The sequence below is a fragment of the Eleginops maclovinus genome, chromosome 10 (assembly GCF_036324505.1).
Source record: "Eleginops maclovinus isolate JMC-PN-2008 ecotype Puerto Natales chromosome 10, JC_Emac_rtc_rv5, whole genome shotgun sequence".
NCBI lineage: Eukaryota > Metazoa > Chordata > Actinopteri > Perciformes > Eleginopidae > Eleginops > Eleginops maclovinus.
In genome coordinates this window covers 18992437-19018292 of record NC_086358.1, presented here as the reverse complement: position 1 = coordinate 19018292, position 25856 = coordinate 18992437, and the positions used below count along the sequence as shown (strand labels likewise).

The window sequence follows — 25856 nt, the reverse complement described above, 5'->3', positions numbered from 1 at the left end:
AAACTAGTGTGTATCCGAACAACATCTCCCTCAAAGAGATGGAGAGAATAGGAACAGATAAAGAGAGAAGGGATTGAAATATGGAAAAAGAACGGAGAGAGGATGAAAGAAAGGAGTAACAGACAATCCAATTTTCTCAAGTGCTTCCAGTCGTTTGTCTCATGCTATGAAACAGGAGACGGTGTGTGTGTGTGTGCGTGTGCGTGTGCGTGTGTCCCGAGCCAGTTCATTCTCGGTAATTAATGCCACTACAATAACAGCCTCTGGAAACAAGTAGATTTAATCGCCTTGCTTGCGGAGTCATGTGTGTGTGTGTGTGGGGGTGGATTCACATTTCAGAAAGGTAACTGTGGAAACCTCCCACACCTCAAGCCCAGCGGTGAGAGGAGACACCGATCAATTTATTCACACAACTCTCTCACAGTTTTGTGTCTATGCTTTTTACAAATTTTAATCAAAACTGCAGTGTTCTCCTGCATGTGAACAGTAGATTCCAAGCAGAAATGGTGATCAGACTTCACCTGTACAGCATTACGGATTTGTTTTGCACTATTGGAATGTTAGATTGTGCTGCGCTACTGTTATGTTAAGAATTAATATGCAATGAAACTTTGAGCAACTTCAAAAATCACTTTAAAGTTAATAAATGCCAGTCCCACATTGTAGTTTAGGTTAGTTTTGGATGCGGTGAATTATTTCCTATTTAATCGGTAGCCCAAAGGTGGATAAAGGTAATGTTTCTGGCTGTAATCTTTCATCAAATCATGTTCTGGTGATCAATTATAAACTAATTGTTGAGGCTTTAACATGAAATCCCTTTTTCTTTGGAGAGTTTTCACTTGTTCTGCTGCCATGTAAACAACACATTCTTCAAAAAGTTTTGAAAGCTGCTCCGCTATAATGGCATAAAGCTTTCAGTTCAAGTAGTGTGTGCACGCCAAGTAGAGAAGATTAAAGCTCCTTCATGCTGTGTTAGTATTGCAGCATGGATCATAACCTCTGCACAACAATAATCTGTCAGCATATAAAGAGTGTTCTCAAATCTCCATCAGAGAGGGAGCAGCTATTAAAGGTGTGATTCGTGCTGTCAGACCGGCTCACGTCTGCGCTGCTGGAGGTGTGACACGCTCTAAATGTGGTGAAGGAGGAAACGAAGGTCACCAAAAAGCCCCCCCCCCCACCCCCCACACTTCGTACCAGGCTGTTCCTCTGTAATAGCCTGAGATGTCAGACACCATTTGTCTTCTGCAACACACACGCGCCAAACACACTCATTCCTGTCGCTCTGCAAACCCAGTGCAGACCTACTTTTGCATGCTCGCACAAATAGAGGTCTTCTTTGTTCACTGCATCGACCCCAGAGCTGTGTGTGTGTGTGTGTGTGTGTGTGTGTGTGTGTGTGTGTGTGTGTGTGTGTGTGTGTGTGTGTGTGTGTGTGTCAGAGGCCTCTCTCTCGCTTAGAAACTTCCAAACCTCACACACACACACACACACACACACACACACACACACACACACACACACACACACACACACACACACACACACACACACACACACACACACACACACACACAGTTGAGTCTTGGTGGAGTCACATGAATCAGTAGCCCTGATTTGTTCCCTCTGTTAGTCTGACACAACACCACAGAGTATACGCGTGATGCTAATCTGACTTCTGGTGTGTGTGTGTGTGTGTGTGTGTGTGTGTGTGTGTGTGTGTGTGTGTGTGTGTGTGTGTGTGTGTGTGTGTGTGTGTGTGTGTGTGTGTGTGTGTGTGTTCGTCCCTGTTCCGTGAATAATGATTAGATGATCAGACCACAGTAGTGCTATCCTGTCTGGTAACTTGGCTGTTAATGAATGTAAGTAGACTTGTATTTACATTGTTTATGTTCAGCCAATTTATTCACTTTCCCCCTTTATGACACCAACTGTTTCACACCTATCACTTCCCAGCTGATAACAGTTGAAGTTTGGCCTCGAGACATGATGTAACATACAAAACAATTCAAAATGTAAGAGGTGGAAACATCTGAGGTCTTTATGCCTTCTATAAATGTAATAATTGATGTTACAGTTAAATTGCAGAACATTTGATTAGGCCACTGTGTAAGTCTCAGACGTTCACCACTGGGGTTTTACGGATGTGTCATAGAACAAAAAGATGCTAACTTTTTTTAAGTTTAGGACTCATTCCTGCACTCTTTAGTCGGGCTCAAGCACTGTTACGGATTTATCAGCTGTTGCCGCTGTCACAATTACTGGGAAATCCAAACCTTACCAAACAAGAGATGGAAATGACAATGCTGGCTCTAGTTGTTTGAGTTTGCCATATAGAGCTAAACAACCATCTCCAAGGTTTAACAGTCAACAATTGACGCACTGCTAACACTTTAGGAGATGGACTTATGCATAAGTTTATGTTTTCCATGGACTAAGATGTATAGCATAGCATACACTTAATTCTATGAGGCTAAAATGGTAACACAAGGTTGGTGCAGATATCCCCTCGAACCTTCTACTGACAGATAGCACATTAGAGAGCCTGCATGGAAAATTTAATAAGAGATTTTGCCTCTTCCAGCACTACTTACTCTGAGAATGAGTCCTCTGTCGGTCTTTCACCCTGCGCAGGATAGATTGAATGCTAAACCGTGCGTGCACAGTCCGCAGGCAGGCGTGCAGGCTGGAGAAGACAGGAGGGATTTTCCCATACTGCCTCTGCAGCGGCTGCCCTAGATTCCACCAAACGATTGTCTCGATGCAACTCAGCTATTATTAGAGCGGTATTATCAGGAGGGATGGAGGGAGAGCAAGCAGGGAGGAAGGGGAATGAGAGAGTGACAGAGAGAAATAAATATCGACATTGTTTTTTTTTTTCTCAACTTTGTGTCCTTGCTCGCCTTCTGATGAATATTCAACACTTTATCGTGTTCTGTGCTCTCTACAGTATTCCTTATTTTACCCCTGAGTTGATACAGGCTCTTTAAAGGGATTGGATTTTCACTGCAACATGATTAAATGTTGTTTCTGCCATCGTAGGAGTATTGGTACCACTCTACAATAAGATTACTCTTATAAAGGGTTTATAATTAGGTTATCAATTAGGTTGTAAACACTTTATCAATCATCAAGAACCATTTATAAACCACTTCTAACATAGTTTTCATACATCAACACAGGCTCACTATTTGGCAAGATATTTGGCTCTCGTCTTCTTCATCAGCCAACTTCCTCGGTATCTGTTGTTCACTGAGTTGATTCTCCCCCCATCCATCTTGATGTTTTGTTGTCTTATAAAAGCTTATTAATGATTTATATAGTGTTCACAACCTAATTAATACATTAATTACCAACTATTCGTAAACCCTTTATAAGGGTAGGCTTATTGTAGTGGTACCAGAATATCTAAAGAGATCATAAAGCGTCATCAAGTCGCTGTGCTGAGATCTGATTTGCAATAACAATGAACAGTCTTTTGCTGCTGTAAATGAAACCTCATAATGTGTAGCTCACTGACACACAACACACCACAGTGATGTTCCATCCAGAGCAACGTCATAGCTGCTGTTGGGGATAAATCCTACAGCAGACACAGCTTATCACCTGGTTTATTCTGTGTGAAAACAAACTGATCGGACTTACAAATGATGGACAGACGGCCCTTAAGGCTGGACCTGTGAAACAAATTGGATTTGTCCGCAGTCTAAGTCTGTAAATCAACATGCTGCAGGCTGCACCCCTTAACCTTTTATTCTTTGTTCTTTAAAAAGGTATTTGCTAGTTATAGGGCCTTTGATATAATATATTTAATTTACCGTCCACAAATCCCATGTGCAGAGCCGAAGCAACCATCATTTCAGTGTCTCACAGCCATAGAGCTCCATTGTTGCACTGGATTGCATGTTCCTTCACTTAGTGTGGATTAATCCTCCACAAGAAATAGTCCCTAACCCCATGCGTGATGAAATTGTGTTCAGTTATTTTAGGACATTAATAATATCTTTTCTCGAATTTGATTGAATTTCATACTCAGTAGGCAATGGTACTGAAAGGCCTTATTCTTCAAACAACAACAGATACAATTGTATATCAGCTGTTGTATTTGTTAAGCAATCACACTGTAAGGGTTGGTCCTACTGTTATGGACCTGCTAAGTAACATGTACATTGTGTTGGTGTGTGAGATATTTTCATTTATCCTGTACACCTACATATGTTGTGGTGAATCATAACCCTAACCCATAGCTAAGTTAAACGCAGAGGTGGAAGGAGTAATACAAAAAAGCAGTTCTATAGTCTTATAAATCTTACTTACAAACAAAAGTACTGCATTCAAATGTGTGAACGAGTAAAAGTAAAAAGATATTGGCATGAAAATATACTTTAAGTACAGAAAGTAAGATTATTTGCTCTGGAGAATTTAAGTACCTTTTTAAATATTGATAAAATAATGTGTCAACTTCAGTGTTGCACTTGGTAAAGGTGGGGTTTATTTGAATTACTTCATATGCTACTGGGTAAATTAATCTATAATATATAATAATGTATGTGTGGTTTTGTATTTTGTATTACTAATCCAGCTAAGCAAAATGACTAGTAACTATACAGCCCCGGAAAAAATTAAGAGACCACTTCAGCATTATCATTTTCATTTGTTTCATCATTTATAGGTAAGTCTTTGAGTGAAATATATATATATGTATTTATTTATTGTATTCTATAAACTACTGACAACATTTCTCCTTGTTGGAATTCAACAGTCATACATGTAGAGATAAAGATTTAAGAAACATTTGGAGTGGTCTCTTCATTTTTTCCAGAGCTGGACATGTAAAACAAATGAAGGGGAGTAAAAACTAAATCCTTTTCCAGAGTAAAAGTAGTATAATTTGAAAATAAGTAAGTTAAGAACTACCTATATTTTGTATTTAAGTACAGTGAGAAAATATACTTTTCCACCACTGGTAAAACGATTTGCACGAGGCCAACTGTACGGATTCAAAGGAGAGCTTCAGAAAAGTGGAAGTGCATTAAAGATGAAGCCATTCAGGCTGAAAGCAGCGCTTCAGAAGGAAGTGTTTGACTTAGTATTTTTTTGTATTGCGTCTTCAACACAGTGCTATTTTTGGATGTGCCTTTTCTTCCCTCTCTTTCTCTGCCCCCTCCCTCCCTCCATCCTCTCTCTCCCGGGCCCACACATCCTTGGTATGGAGGAGATGAAGGAGGAAGAAAGGAGCGGGGAAGCTGGGTCACATCAATCTGCTCAAGGCTGTTTACTTTGCCTCTCTCTCTTCCTCGCTCTCAGTCCTTTCCTCTGTTTATCTCTCTTTTTGTCTGCCAACTTTTGTCTTTCCTTCTTCACCGACTCACACATAACCGTTCTCTCCAACCTCTGTGCTGTCTGTAGACTATCTATCACTCCTGCTATCTTGTGTCTGCTCTGGTTCCCATGTGGGTTTGAGAGAGAGAGAGAGCGACAGAGAGAGAGAGAGAGAGAGAGAGAGAGAGAGAGAGAAAATGTCTCTTCATGCTGTCATTGGCTATTACTTCAGCTCATCTGCTCTCTTATTCTCTCTCTCTCCTCCACATTACGTCCACCCCAGTGAAGCTCTACAACAGAGCCCCTCTTCTCTCTGGGTCCTCTCTGACCTCTGTCTCTGCTGGGATGGAGCTTTCACCTGGTTACTCATTTCAAGCATTGAGGGACATTTATTAGTTTGGTGATTTAAAGAGGTTCATATCAGTATGTAGTGTCTCTACTGGGACATGTCTCCATGCTGTAATGTTCAGAAAGCTCTTTATTGTTCTCATACCGCCTGTGCTGCAGCACCTTTTTTCACCCTCTGTCTGAAACCAGATCCCAGTCTGCTCTGTGTCACAATGTTGCGGAAGTAATCAAAGTAGTTCAATGGAGGCATTTCAGGCAGGGGGGGCAGATAATCTCCCTCTGGAGGGAACACAGGGATTGTAGCCTTAGCAGACAGTTTACATGCATTATACCTACAGTATAGTAAAGGGAACCCCCCCCCCCCAAAAAAAGAAGCAGAATAGGGTCTCTTTAGCATGAACTGAACTATTTTATTGTCCTGTCCTGTTTTTTTTTTGGGGGGGGGGGTTCCCTTTCCTACAGTATAGGAAAGGGAACCCCCCCAAAAGCAGAATAGGGCATCTTTAACATGAACTGAAATATTTTATTGTCCTGTTTTCTAACTGTGTGCTTTGACTCCTTGCTGATACTTTGATCCTCTGTGTTTTTCCACATTTTATGGTGATAATGTGACATTACCAACTCTAAACAGGACATCTGAACAAATGTGTGGCATGATGAGGCAGAGGATAGATGTGTCGTATGGAAGTGTGATTTGCTGGAGTTTTTTATTTTCTTGTAATGTTAGTTTTAGTTTTAAGAAATCCTGAATACATGGGGAAGTATATTATAGGGAAGTGGGGGGTTTTGGGTAAGATATTATGCAACACATTAGATATAAGAAGTTGGAACCAAGAATGGCTTTTTTTTTTTGCTTTTAAGGTACAAAGTTGAACAGTCACTTTATATTTTAAAGGTTTTTCAGAAGAAGTTTTCTGTTGAATTGAAAGCCGTAGATAGTTGTGTTACATTGTTACACTGGCAGTCCATATGCATGCACTGAGAGCATTCCAAATATCAGTGGAAAAGCAACAGTGGAAAGCGCTGGAACAGTCAATCGATGTTAATGTGTGGAATGCATTTGGTATGCATATTTAGCTCAGTGGGCAGTAGAAGAGCCAGTTGGTGTTACGTGCTGAGAACAGCTGAGGTAACGGTTAAGACCTCAAAGGAATTAGGCTGTCACTAAAACAAGAGCACAGCTGAAACGTGAGTCTGCTGAGCCAATTACATGCAGAAAATGTTTTGTTTTTTTAAGTAATATGAGGCAGCTGGTGTCTGGGGCTGCATGTAGGGACAGCCATTCACAGCTATGGTCCAATTATTTTCAATCTCATAATTTATAAATATCCTAGAGTCCAAGATTCCCATCCTTCTTTCTCTCTGCATCCTTTTGTCCTCAGTCATGTGCGTGTATTCTCATTGAAGCTCTTAGCAATTCCAGTAGAAACCTTTTTTGTACAAACACACTTTGATTTTTATTTGGAGACATTTATCGTGTCTCTTCCCAAAGCAGCTCTACCTGAGTTCCATTAGCATGACGGTGATTGTCCCTCTGTCTGACTGCGTCTTGGTCGTTGATAATTGAAGGGGAAGCCAGCCAGCGCCTCAGAAGCTGCTTTATATATTAACGTGCCTCCTGGGGACCCTCTCTCTATCAGAGTCTGTGTCTCTCGCCCTCCCTCCCTCTGCTTCGGCTGATTGATATTCTGTAGCAGTAGAAAGCCGCAGCAGCATCATTTGGTCCGTTGTCAGGAACAGGGAGCCTTGGTTACGCCGTTGTCAACCTGCGTGGCGTTCAGTTTCCAGGCAGCCTGGCTCTCTTCTCTTTGTGTTCCTCACGTTCATCCTCCTCTCTGTGCCTCCTCGCCGGAGACAGCCGGCGAGCAATGTCTTTGGTTTGTCGGTCCGTCCATCCATCCCAATCTCGGGATATCTCAGCAACACCTCGAGGGAACTTCTTCACATGAGGCACAAACATCCACAAGGACTCAAGGAAGGAATGTTAAGGTGTTACTGGTCAAAGGACAAGGTCACTAGGACCTCATGAAACCAAAATGTGGATATAACTCAAGAATCTAATCAGAATTCCTTTATTAGTCCCACAGAGGAGACATTTACAGCATTACAGCAAAAGTGACATAGCAGGTAAAAAAAGGCTGAAAGTAATAAAGAGTATATAACATGTTGAATATAGAAAAAAATCACTCATTAGTCATACAGTTCAAAACTGAAGACAGATAGGTACTCATCTATGGCTAAAAATGAGTAGCAGCATTTCAAAATGAACATATCAAGGTTGAGATATTATATGTTTTGCACATAAAAATGATAGTAATTATTGAACAGTAGTAATATTACAGGTTTATTGCACAAGGTTGTATAGTTTGCTGCAGGAAGGAAGGACCTATACACTAATTCTGAAAAAATGGAATACAAATGTCCATTTTAAAGAGTTGATGAAGACCCCATGGTGCCTCTATGATTCTACTGTCCTAAATTCCTCTCACTTGAATCATACATGTATATGATACGAGTCTGGATAGACATGGATATGGATGTAAACTGCAACTGCTCTAGTCCTGATAGCCTTTAGGTGTACTTGACATGCTGTTCCTCATCACTGCGTACAGATAATGCTCCTATCTATTACCTCTTTGTTCTTGATACCACATTCCTCCCCTCTCCTCCTTTAGTTCTGTGTCATCATTTCTTCTCCTTTGTGCCGTCACTGGCCATGTTTTCCTCTCCTTTCTTGCTAGTCTCTCTGTCTTTAAACCATCTCTGTTTCTGTTGCTATTCAGATCAGCCTGATCCATTCATTGCACACAGATCAGATTCATCTTTTTAGCTTTCCTTCTGTCTTTCTTTTTTCAAAGTGTTTAATTTAATGATGAAGCGGTCCTCATGTAATAATCAGCCATTTTTCAGTTTCATTTCCTTCCTTTTTTCTGGATTTTCTTTTCGTCTTGTGTCCGTTTACAACCCGCACACACCACGTTCCTTCTCAAAGTTTTTTGGTTTCACATCTGATTTATTTTTGGTTTCTTCTTTTTCACACTGTTTTAACTTTTTAATCAGAAATATTATCCCTCATCTATTCCATTTTCAACTTTATTTATCTTTCATGACATAATGAGTTCTTGGTTTTGATTGTCTTCAGTCATCCTCCTTATTATCCCCTCTCTTCTTTTTGTTTTCCTCCTCTCAGTATTTCACACATTCACATAAGAGTGACTTGTTTTCAGGCTCAGCTTCTTTCTTCTCTGCTTCTGTATCATTTTCTCCCTTAACGTCTCAATAAAAGCTCTGAAACTAAACCTCCATGCCACTCAGGTACTCAGGACTTGTTGATGTATATAGACCAAATGATACACAGTGAACTTTAGCCGTTCCAGTACTGTATATGGAGTTTATGGCAGGAGGAAAATTGTCTGGAATATTAACTATTATGTCATTCACGTTGTTAGTATTTTTTAGTACACTTGGGTTCTTGTTTAAGTCCCCCACATGTTTAAAAAAGAACAGTCAAAACAGCGGGCTACATTTCTTCACTTATGTTCCCTTTCATGGCTCAAGCTGTAAAACGCATGCTAATACATTTCCCATAATACAACAAATGGCTTTTCCTGACTGGTAAACAAGCTCCAGTCCTCCGGTTTGTAACACAGGCTTTCTGTTATAAATGTGCACTCTCCTGGGGGTTAGGTTAAATTCTTGGTTGTGTGTAAACCCCCCTTCATCCAATAATCAGGGAAATATATACGCTCCTGAAACTGCGTACAAACCTGCTGCATCAATTTAGAAGGCTTGAGTTATGCTTATATGCTGCTGTGTCATTCCTTTTACTACTCTTACCCATAAATACTATTATATATTCTTGTGAAAGGAAGACAGATATTGATTCATTTGAATAGGCTAGCCTAATATGGTTTTTCATGTTAAGTCCCAATCAAAAATCGAGTGTCTGTATCTATATCTATTATTAGATTATGATAGGATTTACTCAATCGGGATTTCTCAACCAGAATAAATATATAGACGCACTATATCAGGTTAAGTATAGTCCTGCAGTAAACCCTGCCTTCACCAAGGTTCTGATATTTAAGTATCAGGAAAAAGTCTTCTGCTCTAGTGTACTGCCTGAGTTGGCCAGATGTGTTCCTTGAGCATTTATTTTTTACTGTACACGCAAAGATGTAACATCATTCTCTATCAGTAATAAGGCCCTGAGCACGGACAATAATCCCTGTCATGGCAAACGCACAAGCCCTTCACATTAAGAGCAGGCCGTCTGCACTGGCTCTGATGTAACACATCCTGCAGCAGCAGCAGTCCGTGTTGCTGAAAATAGTGCGGGAAAGGTTCAAATATCTCCACTCGTTGACATTTTGTGTTTCTGTGTGTGCAGGGCAGAAGGGTGGGGGGTGGAGGGGTAAAAAGGATAGAGTAGTCTTTTTAGCCTGGCTAGTCTACATGTTTTCTGTGCAGTCAAGCTCCATAAATCAGATTAGAGCTTAGAGCAGGATAGAGCTTACTCTGTGTGTGTCAGTGTTTGTGCACATGATTTACAGCAGTGCATGACCGGGGCTGAGGGACTGATAGACACATTCGGACATGCACACACACAGAACTTAATTCCTGAAAAAATGAAATTAAACACACAGATATTAGTACTACACTTAATAGTTGTTTTGTCTTCACATTATTGAAATGTGAAACATCTGGCCCTGCTCTGTGTTCTATATGCTCTGTATCAGTATGCGTGGTCTATATCCTTCTCTGGCGCTTTGTTTAAAAAGGCAGATTCGCTGCTTTATCTGCATTGGTGGTTTGCGTTCATGCCCTCTGCTCATTGGTTGCCAGCGGCCTCCAGTTCAGCCAACCAGAGAGCAGCTCTGCTGCCATTAGTGATGGGCAGATTATACACGGATGCACTGCTAAGCACACGTTCACATTTATACTGTCGTACTGTACACGAATAACAATCATAGACGAAACACACACACACACACGCACGCACGCACGCACGCACGCACACACACACACACACACACACACACACACACACACACACACACACACACACACACACACACACACGACTGCAGAGCCTCTAACTGATGTCTCCTCATCTCCTGCAGTCTATCAGCTGTTCTTCGCTTAAATCAAGACCTTTAACTGTGCTGAGAGAGGTCGTCAGCGACTTCTATCGCTAGAGTTTAGGCCACAGCTTTCCATTATTTTAGTGAGTGTAATCAGAGTAAAATTCAAGTTTATTGCCAGGTACATTTACACTTAATTTGGTGTATGCATACATTAAAAACATAGGAAAATAACTGAAAAATATAATGATTATAAAAAGAAATTTGCAATCAATAATAATCTTTAAAAAAATACTTTTGCATTATTAAGTGACAATAGTAAATGTACAAACACATTTTTTGTTAGTGCATTTAAGTACAATTTCACATTATGTGTTTAAAAAAAAACATCTTCTGAAAAGAACTTCAAATGACTTTAATGTGGGCCACTCCTTTATAAGCTCTGACTGCAGCTGTTTGAGTTGATGGTGTTTCTGAATTGAAGAAAGCTTAGATGCATGTTTAGTTAGTTATTATTTGCTTGAGAGATTGTTTCAGCCTTACTGAGGTTGGTAGTCAAACTAATAGCATTGATGCTGCTGACCCTCTGCTGAACAATAACACACACACACACACACACACACACACACACACACACACACACACGCACACACACACACACACACACACACACACACACACACACACACACACACACACACACACACACACACACACACACATCCACAGAGACACACTGACCATCTGCATATTTGGAACAGGGTTGTATGAGTCTATGGTCAATAAGTCTGCTCGACTAAAACCAAATCACCATTGTTTTGATTAAGTTTCAGTTCAGAATCATTTATCATTTGAATCCTATTGTTCTACATTCCTGCTAATTAACCAATTAGGGCTCCAGAATACATGAGAAAAACATATATCGGGTTTTGAATGTCATTTAATTTTGGGAAGCCAATATCTCGATCGCCATTGGATGAATTGTGTAGCTGTACTGTGTAGCCGTACTGTGCAGCCGTACTGGTCAGCAGGGCTGCTCTTGGTTCTCTGGGTCAGTGTCCTACTTTGGGAGCTGTGAGCAGGCCACAGGAGTGACGCAGGGCCTGCAGTGACAGTGATAGCTGCTGTGGATAATATCACATGCTGTACACTGTTTCAAGTGTGGCACCTGCTCTCCTTTGTTCTCTCTGACTCTTATTTCTGTTCCCCACTGTGGCTGATAGAAGCCTACTGATGCACAGCCGTGTGTATGTCTGTGTGTGTCAGTGTGTACGTGTGGCCAATGCTTACTGCTGCCTCCCGTTACTATAGCAACAGAGTTTTCCCACTCCTATCACGTGTAGGTTTTTTCCGAATACTGACAACTCGGTGTACTAGATGTATTGAGCGTGCGTGCGTGTGTGCGTGCAGACTACAGTTTCATCCTCGCTCTGGACGTGTTCGGGTTATTAAAGTGATTGCTGATAGAAATCCGTGCATGCAGATGGATCTCACTCTGGTGGACAGATATAGAACTATACATATAGAGTTTATAGTGATGGTCTTTTATTCTCATCACATCTCTAATCATGGTCATAATGTTTAGCAATTAATGACAATCCGTACAGAGGCTTTAGTCTGTGTTGTGGAATAATTTCAGACAGTCCACATCTGTTGACGTTTCTAATCGTTAATGTAAAGACATATTGTTTTTGTCTTCCAAGACATGGTGAAACAATCCAGACAAGCACAGACTAACGTATTCAAACTGCGTATGCGGGGTGGCTGTGTTCACCTATCAGAGAGCAGTGTCTCTATGAAGCCCAAAAGAAAATAATTATAAGATTATGTTTGAGGGCTAGTATTTCTTTGTGTTCCTTTTAAGAATCTCTCATTCTATGATGAGTTCATATTGCTTTAGTCTTCAGCAGAAACAAAGACATTGCAACACACACACACACACACACACACACACACACACACACACACACACACACAGACACACAGGCAGATTCAAACTGCCTATGTGGTGCTGTGTTCACCCATCAGACATCCAGTGCACATCACTGCTTGTGCATTGATGGCTTTAAAGGATCAAGACTTGTCGTACAGCTTCTCCAGTACACACACACCCACACACACAGACAGAAAGAAAGTGATTGACACAACAGGTTTAGCAGGAATGTCTCACTCTCCCTGTCACTGTGTGTCCTCTTGTGCCTGACAGAGTGACATCAGCAGATCGAGCAGATAGACCGGCTGCTGTAATAGTTTTGTGTTAGTTGTTTTATCTTCTTTTTTTCAGCACCGGTTCACTCAGCGCAGCCCTGTAATTCTCTGTCCCTACATGGCCTCTTCTTGGCCCCGGGCCAGTGGGGAACAGTCAGTCCAATTGAATTCTAATGGCCCCCACTGACAGACAGGCCGGGCATTACATGCAAATGTGCAGATACACCGGTGTCTATTTATGTGCTTTCTGTTTATCTGTGGCAGTGATGCGTGTTCAGTTTACAATAACACACACCCACACAAAAAGGAGGCTGGACATTTAAAGCACCTTTTCTTAAACATGCCCGTTTCTGCAATAAAAAAAGATAGGATAAAGTATAAAAAACATTTCAATATAATAGGTATGAAGATGCAAATAACAATGCAAACATCTCTGTTGTCGGTTTTTTCTCTTACTGAGACGGACTCAATTTACATTTCTCCAGGTCCTTCCTTTTTCCTTTCCTGGTTTCTTCTGGTCAGGGATCAGAAACCAGGACATGGTTACTCCTAAGTGTGGCGAGCAGAGTCCTGCTCAAGCCCAAAACAAAATCGCTTTTGGATTATGTTTCTTTAAGGGGTGATTATTAGTATTAATGTAAAAACAAATGGTGGAAACAGATCTGTTCCTTCTAAAAATCACTCGCTCTATTATAGTTTTAGTTTTTGGACTTTAAACATTGCAAAAAATTGTAATAAACATGTCTAATCATTCATTAGTGTAATGATATTGGTGTCGAAAAACATGGTTGAATAATCAGTTTGTTCTTTGAAGTGAAATAAAATATAAATCAACAACTGTTTACCGTTTTCTTTAATGTTTCAATACAATGGAATGTGTCTGCTTGTTTTCTTCAGCAGACCTGTTCAATCATCTCTGCTTGGGGGGTTGTATTGGGCATTTGTGATTGACAGTCTAGGAATTAAAAGATGAAACAGTATTACCAAAATTGTCAACAAATGGTAAAATGAAAATGAATCTGTCCTGTCCCGAAATGTCATTACACGGACAGAAAAAGCTGTTAATTTAAAATAATAAATGACAAATGTCAGAGGCTGCAGGGAAGCAAAAGGGGGGACAATGACAGATAGAGGGTAACCTTTGTGGTCTGGAATGAATTGGAGAGAAGAGGATGGACGGGGGAGGACGGGGGAGCATGTGAGAGATTAGATCAGGTGAGCAGGGGGGGGGCAGTGTCCTGGAATGACTGCTGCTCAGACAAAGGAAATGCACAGAGATCAGTGAAGGTGTGGAGGCAGACGGATAGATGGGGCGGTAATAACAGACGGATGTAATGATGGTCCTACACACAGGAGCGCAGTCACACTAAACAAAGGAGGAAGACTGGAGGAGCTGTGCATGCAGGCAGGGAGGGATCACTCAGCTGACTGCAGTAGTGCATTATGGGAGAGGGGGAGGGTGGGAGGCTGAGTGAGGAGAGATGCACCCGTTGATCTCTCCCTGCCTATAGAGGGAAGAGGGGGGGAGGGGCTAGGGATATATAGGAGGAGGAACGAGGGAAAACAAAGGAGGGAGTAAAGATGAGGGGATGAAAAAATGAAAATGCCCACACACACACACACACACACACACACACACACACACACACACACACACACACACACACACACACACACACACACACACACACTAACTAAAGGTCTGTTACTGGCATATACTGTATCTCCTGTGATTCTCAGCAACGTGGGTACATTATTGTCAACTGTGATCAAACTGCTTTTAATATAAAAATAATATGAAATAAATAATAAAATGCTATTGATGTACTCATACATCCCAAACCTTTATTTAGTTTATTCTGTTTTTACTCAAACCTTTTTTGTACATTATGTGTGAATACTTCTGAATTAATTTTCCTCAATCATCTTCTTCTCCTACTTTCCGGTTTTATAAAATAATGGGGGATTAGCCGACTTTTAAAGAAAGGTGTTGCTACAGGGACATCATCTGCACTTTTAATGACGAGAAATTGCAATTTAAACATCATTTTATGAAATGAATGTTGGACAAATATTGGGTTCAAATGTGTTTTTTAGATGTGCTGCTTTTGTCACATGTAAATATGCTATTCTTCTTGTTGTTGTTGTTGTTGTATTTAGCCTTTGAATCTGTATGCGATGTGTTTAATGACAGCTGTGTTTGTGTTGCGCTGCAGGTTTATGTGGAGTTTGATGACCAGGAGTGGGAGAAGAGAGAGTGGGTGAAGGTCTATGAGGATTTCCAGCTGTTTCTACTGGAGCACCAGCTGGTCTGGGCCAAGAGGAAGGAGGGAGCAGGAGGCGGAGCAGGAGGCCTGCTGCAGGGAACCAAGGCCAAACACATACAGTGGCCTGCCCTGGTAAGACCTTTGTTTTTCTATTTATAGGCTGGACGCATTAATAGAAACTGCCATGTGACCACACACTGTTTCTTCTGGATCTTCTCTGACCTCACTTTGTGTCGTTACATATACGTGTGGTTTTCCATTGGTTTAGAGGTCACTGAGTGTCAGCTGTGTGGTGTGTAGCAGCTGTTCCTGTGAAGGACATTGTTTGGATTAGTGACACAATTCTTTATTATTAATAATGTTGTTTAGTGACAGATTCCTCTGCTGTTCGAACTGCTCTTTAATTCTTTAGTTTTTCAGCCTGTGATGCTCAATCGTTAACCTCTCAGCTGCTGCAGCTTGTGCACAGCCTCATTCACACACAGTCCATCTCCAGATTTCATATTATGACAGGGCAACAGATGGACATTTCTTGTAATGTTTTTGGGAAGTTGAAAGTGATAAAACTCCTAGCATAATCCTCACTTTGTCAAAAATATTCTATTTCTTATGTTAACTGATTACATAGTTCATTTAAAGTTAGTTTAAAGTGAATAAAACTGCAGCTAAAAGTACAACAGGTGCAGTGGCATGGAAGCATCTCCATTTATTTTGTATGAATAAAAATAAGTAAAAAAACTGAAGAACAAATAATGAATGCAATGTGATGTCAGATGTACAGAAATAGTGCAGAATGCAGTTTAATTAATAGTTTCTTGGGTGCTTTGTTGATGCCAGTCTATGGCCGAGCAGAAGCTGACCTGAGAGAGTTTATTGTTCAGGGACGTCTAGAAGCCCTTCTTATCAGGACCGTAGGTTCCCTGGAACACATTATTTTCCATGGACAACAGCTTTAGTTAGATTCAGGGTCCATATTTGTTTAGTCTCGCTGATGAGGAATGTTGATCATACACTCTGAACTGGTTAAAACCTCGGACTGCAGGAGAGTTCTTCAGAATTGGTTAGGCAGCCGCTTTGTCAACTCGTGGCTGCAGCAAATGTCTTGTCAATCCTCTGGTCATCACTTCAAAATAAACCTTCAGTGTTTGCCATCAAAGTTCCAGCTCTCTTGTGTCTCAGAGTTTCGTCTCCATTGCTCCAGAAGTTTCCATCACACCACCCACTGATCTAACACACCATCATAAAGAAGATATTTTCCCCAATTTGAAAGCCAACTTGAGTTTTCTGCTTAGTTTTCTTGTCAGATTTCTGGTAGTGGACTGTAGATGGACCTATTGAGTTGTTTGTCAATAATTAATATTGATTCAGGTAATAGCAAAGAATAACGGTCCTGAACGTGGGCTGAGTATAGTGAAGTAGCAGCTGATACCACAGGGAAATACTTTTTTGTCATAGTGGTATTCAGAGAGAAGTGCCTCTTTGTTGTGTGTGTGTGTCACCTTTGTGATGCTGAGTCTGTCACACACACATGCTTTGGTGTGGTGCAGGTGTGGTTCTGTGGTGCTTCTGTTGTCATGTGTGTGTCACAGTTCTCCTCAAGCACACCACACACATGAGATGATGTGTGTGTGTGTGTGTGTGTGTGTGTGTGTGTGTGTGTGTGTGTGTGTGTGTGTGTGTGTGTGTGTGTGTGTGTGTGTCTGAGGCAGTGTACTCTCTGCAGTGTGTTGGAGCTCAGGGATTGTGTGTGTCCCTGACTGAATTTGGTTCAGAAATGTTTTCACATTGAAGGCTTTCAGTGTCGGACTGTGTGTGTGTTTCCCGACAGTGTGCATGGAAATGTGATTCACTGTTTTGATTATGTAATAGCAAAGTGCACAGAACCATCTGGCACGCGAGCGGGAGATAAGAGTTCAAAGACTTACACACATGCACTCACACTTACACACTTACACACTTACACACACACACACACACACACACACTCCGTTCCTGCTTGTTTTTCTCTCTGTCTGACTCCTCCTCCTCCTTTTTCAATCACTCGTCATATTACTGCCCCTGCTGCTATTGTCATAGCAACAACATCAAAATGTAGTACAGACACACATTCAACGGGGAAATGCAGTAAAAAGCAGTGAAACACTCTGATTATTGCCAAGACGATCTTCGATTGATATTGCCTCCGGCTGAAAAGTGATTCATTGACCGCAGCACGCTCTAGAAGGAGAACAAAGCTCAGACAAAATGTCTCGTTTCATGTTGCTCTGCAGCACATTTCTGCTGCTGCTTTTGATGGGAGTTGATGATTTTTTCGTTGCTACACATTTAATGGATTAACCACTGGTCATAATACAGTGATATATTTCACCCAGAGTTAGATAGAATTGGAGGACAGCAGAGCACACACAGTGAAATTGGTCCTCTGCATTTAACCCATCCTAGTACTAGGAGCAGTGGGCAGCTATTGTGCAGCGCCCGGGGAGCAATGGGGAGGGTGTCTTGATGGGGAGGTGTCCGGTGCCTTGCTCAAGGGCACCAGAGCAGGGCATACCTCTCCAAGTAGTACTTTCCATATTTTTTTCAAGTGTGTTTGGGGACTTGAACCGGCGACCCTACGATTCCTAGTCCAAGCCCCTACTTACTGAGCCACTGCTGGTCCTTTAACATTACAGTTTATCATGGCAGATCTTTGATCATGAATTTGAACCCCCAAAGAAGCCGGTGTTGATAACTTACCAGAAATTCTCAAACTTTACATTTTTAAACAACAGCTAAAGACACATTTCTTTAGATTAGCTTTTTATTAGCGACGCATTTTTTTAAAATGGCCTTTTAGTCTTTATTATTTACCTACTTTTATATTGTTTTATGTATTGTGTTGGTCTTAAAGGGTTTTCATTTGTATTATTTATTTAACAGTTTTAATAGCAACATTCCGTTTGTTGGTCATTGATTAATTGTATCATTTATTATAATTATATTACCATACCTTTTACTTGAATGTGTCTCTTAACCTGTTAAAATGTTATATTTTGTTGCCATGCTGCATGTTTATGAATTGGGCTTAAACATCTGACCTGAGGGGAATTTCTTTAATTTGTGATGTGTGCCATTCTTTGAGCTGCAGGTCATGTATGAAAAGTGCTATATAAATAAAGTTTATTATTATTATCAAAGCTGTTATTCAAATAATGGTAGTATAATTACAAAAAAGGACAGTTTCTAATAAAGGCTTGGTAAAATGAATTGAGAAGGTCTAGATTATTTGCGCTGTACTAGATCACGTGGTACATTTAGTATAATGTACATTTGATCAGCCTTATGTCTATCAGCACAGTCTGACCTGAATTTATTTTCATTATTACTATAGATTAACCTTTTAATGAACTGTTTTTAGACCTTTCAACTTTAACATTGTTTCCGCCGTTGAGCTGCTTCCTACTAGCGTTGCACCATCTTGAAAAAACTGGCATAACAATAAAGAATTTCTGATGATTTATTGAAAAATGAAAACCTTTCCTTGAGTTTTCAAGCTTCAAAATGTGGTAGCATGACATGTTTAAGTTGATCTGCTGACATCCCAATTTTCTTGGTTAAGATCATCGTACAGCCCTAGTTCCTAGAGATTTTTCACGTGAAAAGCCCATGCAGAAAGAAGAAAGGGATAATTTCCTTAAAGTTACTGCAACAGATAACCATCTATATAGGAAGTGTGTATTTAAACACTGCACAATAGTACATTATTCTGGATGTGTGTTTTATCAATAGCAAATCAAAACTGGGGCAAATCAGAGCCTCCTCACTAAAATATAATATCAAAGCATGCTTAAAAAATGGGAAATCAGAAACAAAGACCTCTCTCTGATATTAAGTTTCACTTGAAGGCCTGGCTCGTTGTAGGTAGACACATAAATAGTACCAGAAGTATTCCTTAAACAGTTTCAATACACACAACTGTCTCACTCCTGAGAATCTGTTGGTATAAAGGCAAGCAGTAAAGAGGCACATGGGACATTTTTACTGTGACACAAATGCAGGAACAGAGGTGTGTGAGCATCAATCAAGGAAATAACTTGTTTACTATTAAAGAGTTCTAATGGAATATTGATGACACACATTTGTATTCTCGATCAAAATCATCTGCATCTGAAAGAGTTCCTTTGTTTGAGGTTTGACTTGCCCTTACACACACACACACATACACACACACACACACACACACACACACACACACACACACACACACACACACACACACACATACACACACACACACACACACACACACACACACACACACACACACACACACACACACACACACACACACACACACACACACACTTCCACAGTTAGGCAGAGAGATTAGTCCTCCTCACGCAGACAGACTCAGCAGATTGCTTGTCTAGTTATTACATTGTTGTATAACTAAACCCCAGTGACCCCCCCACCCTCCCCAAACACACACTGTATTTTCCTCTCTTTTCTCGGTTGTCTTTTTCTCAGCTTTGTTTCTCCTGAGGTCTGTAATTGTTTAAAGACTTGAGACTTGGTTTTGTTTTGGAAAAGATGGGATTTCTTCTCTGTGCTCACGTGTTTGCCTGAGCATTTCTTCTGCCTGTTTTTAGGATTCTCTAACGCAGCTGACAATGTTTTGTTTTGCTGAACACAATGCTATTAGCTATACACAAATTTGCGATTTTGAACAACCCAACCCAATCCCACTGAAATTTTAAGTATAGTCAGGTGTGAAATATCCTCAAATGGTCTGGATAATCAAGGTTTCAAGGTTTTATTGGTCATATGCACAGCATATACAACGTATTTAATACTTTACACTGTTGAATGAGGAGGTATGGACAGATACATATATTACGTATAACAGATGTATATGGCAGATATGTATAATATATAGATATGTGTATTATAAACAGATATGTATGGCAGATGTGTAATATATGTACATATATATATATATATATACAGTATATATATATATATATATATATATATATATACTGTATATATACAGTATATATATATAAATATATATACTGTATATATACAGTGGGGCAAAAAAGTATTTAGTCAGCCACCAATTGTGCAAGTTCTCCCATTTAAAAAGATGAGAGAGGCCTGTAATTTCTATCATAGGTATACCTCAACTATGAGAGACAGAATGAGAAAAAAAAATCCAGAAAATCACATTGTAGGATTTTTAAAGAATTTATTTTAAAATTATTGTGGAAAATAAGTATTTGGTCAATAACAAAAGTTCATCTCAATACTTTGTTATATACCCTTTGTTGGCAATGAAAGAGGTCAAACGTTTTCTGTAAGTCTTCACAAGGTTTCCACACACTGTTGCTGGTATTTTGGCCCATTCCTCCATGCAGATCTCCTCTAAAGCAGTGATGTTTTGGGGCTGTCGCTGGGCAACACAGACTTTCAACTCCCTCCAAAGATTTTCTATGGGGTTGAGATCTGGAGACTGGCTAGGCCACTCCAGGACCTTGAAATGCTTCTTACGAAGCCACTCCTTCGTTGCCCTGGCGGTGTGTTTGGGATCATTGTCATGCTGAAAGACCCAGCCACGCTTCATCTGCAGTGCCCTTGCTGATGGAAGGAGGTTTTCACTCAAAATCTCACGATACATGGCCCCATTCATTCTTTCCTTTACACGGATCAGTCGTCCTGGTCCCTTTGCAGAAAAACAGCCCCAAAGCATGATGTTTCCACCCCCATGCTTCACAGTAGGTAGGGTGTTCTTTGGATGCAACTCTGCATTCTTTCTCCTCCAAACACGACCAGTTGAGTTTTTACCAAAAAGTTCTATTTTGGTTTCTTCTGACCATATGACATTCTCCCAATCCTCTTCTGGATCATCCAAATGCCCTCTAGCAAACTTCAGACGGGCCTGGACATGTACTGGCTTAAGCAGGGGGACACGTCTGGAACTGCAGGATTTAAGTCCCTGGCGGCGTAGTGTGTTACTGATGGTAGCCTCTGTTACTTTGGTCCCAGCTCTCTGCAGGTCATTCACTAGGTCCCCCCGTGTGGTTCTGGGATTTTTGCTCACCGTTCTTGTGATCATTTTGACCCCACGGGGTGAGATCTTGCGTGGAGCCCCAGATCGAGGGAGATTAGCAGTGGTCTTGTATGTCTTCCATTTTCTAATAATTGCTCCCACAGTTGATTTCTTCACACCAAGCTGCTTACCTATTGCAGATTCAGTTTTCCCAGCCTGGTGCAGGTCTACAATTTTGTCTCTGGTCTCCTTTTACAGCTCTTTGGTCTTGGCCATAGTGGAGTTAGGAGTATGACTGTTTGAGGTTGTGGACAGGTGTCTTTTATACTGATAACGAGTTCAAAAAGGTGCCATTAATACAGGTAACGAGTGGAGGACAGAGGAGCCTCTTAAAGAAGAAGTTACAGGTCTGTGAGAGCCAGAAATCTTGCTTGTTTGTAGGTGACCAAATACTTATTTTACAGAGGAATTTACCAATTAATTCTTTAAAAATCCTACAATGTGATTTCCTGGATTTTGTTTTCTCATTCTGTCTCTCATAGTTGAGGTATACCTATGATAAAAATTACAGGCCTCTCTCATCTTTTTAAATGGGAGAACTTGCATAATTGGTGGCTGACTAAATACTTTTTTGCCCCACTGTATATATATATATATATATATGTATGTGTGTACTATAAACAGATGTGAGTAGACATTCACAGAGCTCAGGAGTTCAGCAGTCTTATAGCCTGTGGTATAAAACTGTCTCTAAGTCTAGTGGTCTTGGTCCGGATGCTGCGGTACCGTCTGCCAGACGGCAGCAGACAGAACAGATTGTTGCTGGGGTGATGGGGGTCCTTTATTATCCTACCGGCCTTCTTCCTACACCGCTGGGTGTAGAGGTCCTCCATGGATGGCAGCTCCATCCTGGTGATGTGCTGAGCAGTTTTCACCACCCTCTGTAGAGTCTTACGGTTGAGGGCGGTGCAACTGCCAGACCAGGCGGTGATGCAGCCAGTCAGGATACTCTCAATGGTGCACCTGCAGAAGTTGCAGAGTATCCTGGAGTCCATGTTGAACTTCCGCAGCCTGCGGAGGAAGAAGTGTCGTCACTTCATTATGGAACAATTACTTTTTTATGTGTTCAGTTAACAATATGAAAGTTGCCGTAAAATGAGAACGTTTTTGACCTGGCCATATTAAAACAATCCATCAAACAATCATTTCACATCTTAACAGAGAAATAAAAGTCAGTGCAGTGAGAGATCTGGATTCATATTTGATCAGCTCTGTTTAGTATGACAGTTTGTGTTCATAAGCAGCTGTTGACACTGGGTTAGAGACCTCTGCTCTGATGGGCTGTTGTCCTTCTGTGCATTTAATCTTGCAAATGCCATTCGGGTGACAGGAGGAGGTGAGGAACTGGATTTTTAAAAACGTCTCATTGACAGTTCCAGCGGATAAGATAAACGTATTGTTTTAATGAAGTTACCAACTGTAGCCAGGTCATCATTTGTTGTCTTAAAGCACAGTCAGTGTGTTGTGTGGCTTCTCCAGCTGATGTGCATCCACTGAGCCTGGTTTGTGACCTCTCACTTTAGGCATCATGTGGCATTCTGAGTAGCATTATGTTAGCTCTTCTCCTTTATAGCAAATGATGCCACAAAGACACAGTTACACAGCCTCATCACAGCAGAGTGTAAACACACAGGAGTGGATGGAGGGATGGAGGGGGATTGAGAGATGAAAGGACCCTGAACTAAATTGAAGGAGTGCTATTAGCGAAAGATGGCTCAGTGCTCTGTGATGCTAATGACAGCCGCAGTAGTAGGAGTATTAATAGAGCGTAGTAGAGACAGCAGCTGTAGGTGGAGCAGCAGGAGATGCAGTAATCTGATAACCAGAATTAGAAGATCTTTGAGACTGATAGGGTGGAATTACACTCTGCAGACACTTTCCATTATTACAAATGATAGCTAATGTTAATAAAGACGGGGAGGACATCATTCCAGAATCACAGACAGTGAGATGGACAACAAACACTAAATGTAAGATCGATTGATAATGCCTTAATGCATCACAGATTATTATCTCTCCTCTTTTTAGTGCCTGATGATGTCATTGACTGTTTTCCTTGTCACTGCAGACGTCGATAGATTATTAAACAGCTCTAATAATGATGGACTGATCATGCATGCGCTGGGAGAGGAGGGCTTGAAACACACACACACACACACACACACACACACACACACACACACACACACACACACACACACACACACACACACACACACACACACACACACACAGATATTTGAATGTTGGGAAGGTACTACAGTCGTTCAAACATATTTCATTTCATTTTAATTTCAGGGGAGACAACTATATGAGAGGTTCAGGTTGTGACAGGATTTAAATGTGTTTGGGCTATGCAGCAAATTCTATTCAGCCCCCAGTGAACACTGTCTGATAGGCTGAAAGCCGCTGCCTTACAGTAACCCTTTGACCACCCACAGGCAGGCTCTCCAGACAGCAGGTTAATGTCTTAATTAGTAACTAAATGACCATCCATGTATTGTTTAATACTTTTAAAGATGATATTCTGTAAAGCTGTGAACTCCCTAAAAACAAAACATGCTTGAATTTGAACTGAAAAATGTTTTGACAAAGTGTTAATACATTCAATGAATTACAGGAGCAGTCGATTCTTGACTGAGGTGTGTAGCAGTGTGTGTGTGCTCACATATTAGGCATGTTCCTCTGTGTGTGGTTGTAATGACAAGAGTGTGAGGCTGCAGTGTCATTTATCTCTCCTGCACGAAAGCATTAGCTCTGTTAGCTAATGGAACCCCCGATTTCATTACACACACACACACACACACACACACACACACACACACACACACACACACACACACACACACACACACACACACACACACACACACACACACACACACACACACACACTTTTGAGTAAAAGTAGATGTACTCAGATGTTGTACTTGAGTAAAGTAGAAGTACTCAGATCTTGTACTTGAGTAAAGTAGAAGTACTCAGATCTTGTTCTTGAGTAAAAGTAGTTGTACTCAGATCTTGTACTTGAGTAAAGTAGAAGTACTCAGATCTTGTTCTTGAGTAAAGTAGAAGTACTCAGATCTTGTACTTGAGTAAAAGTAGAAGTACTCAGATCTTGTTCTTGAGTAAAAGTAGTTGTACTCAGATCTTGTACTTGAGTAAAGTAGAAGTACTCAGGTCTTGTTCTTGAGTAAAGTAGAAGTACCAGAGTGTAGGAATACTCTGTCACAGTAAAAGTATTCTAAATGTTCCTCCAGTGAACGTAGAAAGTACTCTCATCTAAATGTACTTAAAGTAGTGACAGTAAAAGTAGTCATTGTTTGATTGGTCCATTTCAGAATAATATCTCTGATATGATTTATAATGATTGATCATTAAAGTGTTCTCAGAGCTGGTAAAGGTGCAGCTAGTTTAATGGCTTTGTATACTGCAGGGTAGCTGCTGGATTTACTCCAGGTGAACTAAAGTCTGATTTAAGGGCTGATTATATTTGGCAGAGGATCCTCGCTGTGTAAAAAGCTGCAGCAGTCAGTGCAGATCATAATATAATGGTCTTAAAGCTAGCGTGGTGTGTGTCTATTGTATGGGGCAGATGTGTGTGCGCAGTGTGCTTTACACATCTGTCAATGCTCTACATGTCACCTGTCAGCTACTACACCTCTAACATGGAGCAGAGCACAGTGTGTGTTATTGACACAGAGCAGATAGTGTCAGCTGTGTAAAACATTGCTACATGTTGCCTAGCTGCAAACAATTCCCAGATCACACAGTTAGCTTAGAGCTGAAACAATTCCGTAATAAGTTATTTGGAAGTCTGTAGGAAGAATATTAAGCTTCTTACTTAGGACTTGCTGAATTACTTTGACACAAACAAAATCTTTGCATTTGGATAATCATTAACAAATCTCCCCGGGCTATGGAAATGGGATGTCCTTTTTCACTCAACAATTCATTGAGAAAATAATGAGTAGTTTCAAAATGTCCTACTGAAAGTAATCGTTCCTTGCATCTGCAAAAACCTGAGCTTTAAGTTAACAATGTTTTTCATTTTGAAATCAAATACAAAATAAAAAGTTAGTACAGAAACTCTGAAAATAATCTGGATGTAAGGACAAAGAATGTGACCATGCATGTGGATTTTATTATATTGGAAGTTGTTTATTAACTACACTGAACATGCAAAAGCCAGCATTAGCTATCAACGCTCTCTGCAGCAAATTATTGTTTTGCTCTACTATGTAGAAACATAAAATGTTCATTGAGGAACGAGACTGAAAGCGCCGACTTTTGACACAAAATCACAGACTTCGAGAATTTTTAATCGTCAGATTTTGTGATTTTAAAAACTACCACTAGATAAGTGATTTGTGATACGTATGGATTATCATAAACCCATACCACTCAAATGATGATTTCATGACAGCACACCCAGAGGCTCAAAAAACACACTGTACTCTATGAGTGTTCTGCTGAACCCAGAGAAAACCAACCTTTATCTGACATTCCTGTGTGTGTGTGTGTGTGTGTGTGTGTGTG

General features: G+C 40.6%; 1 protein-coding gene across 1 annotated transcript in view; it reads left to right on the top strand.

Moving 5' to 3' along the window:
• jmjd1cb (jumonji domain containing 1Cb) overlaps positions 1-25856 on the top strand; it is a 108796-nt gene that overhangs the window by 23335 nt on the left and 59605 nt on the right. Inside the window, exon 2 of the mRNA XM_063893243.1 lies at positions 15179-15361. Coding sequence (XP_063749313.1) covers positions 15179-15361 — 183 coding nt within the window. The remainder of the gene's footprint in view (positions 1-15178; positions 15362-25856) is intronic.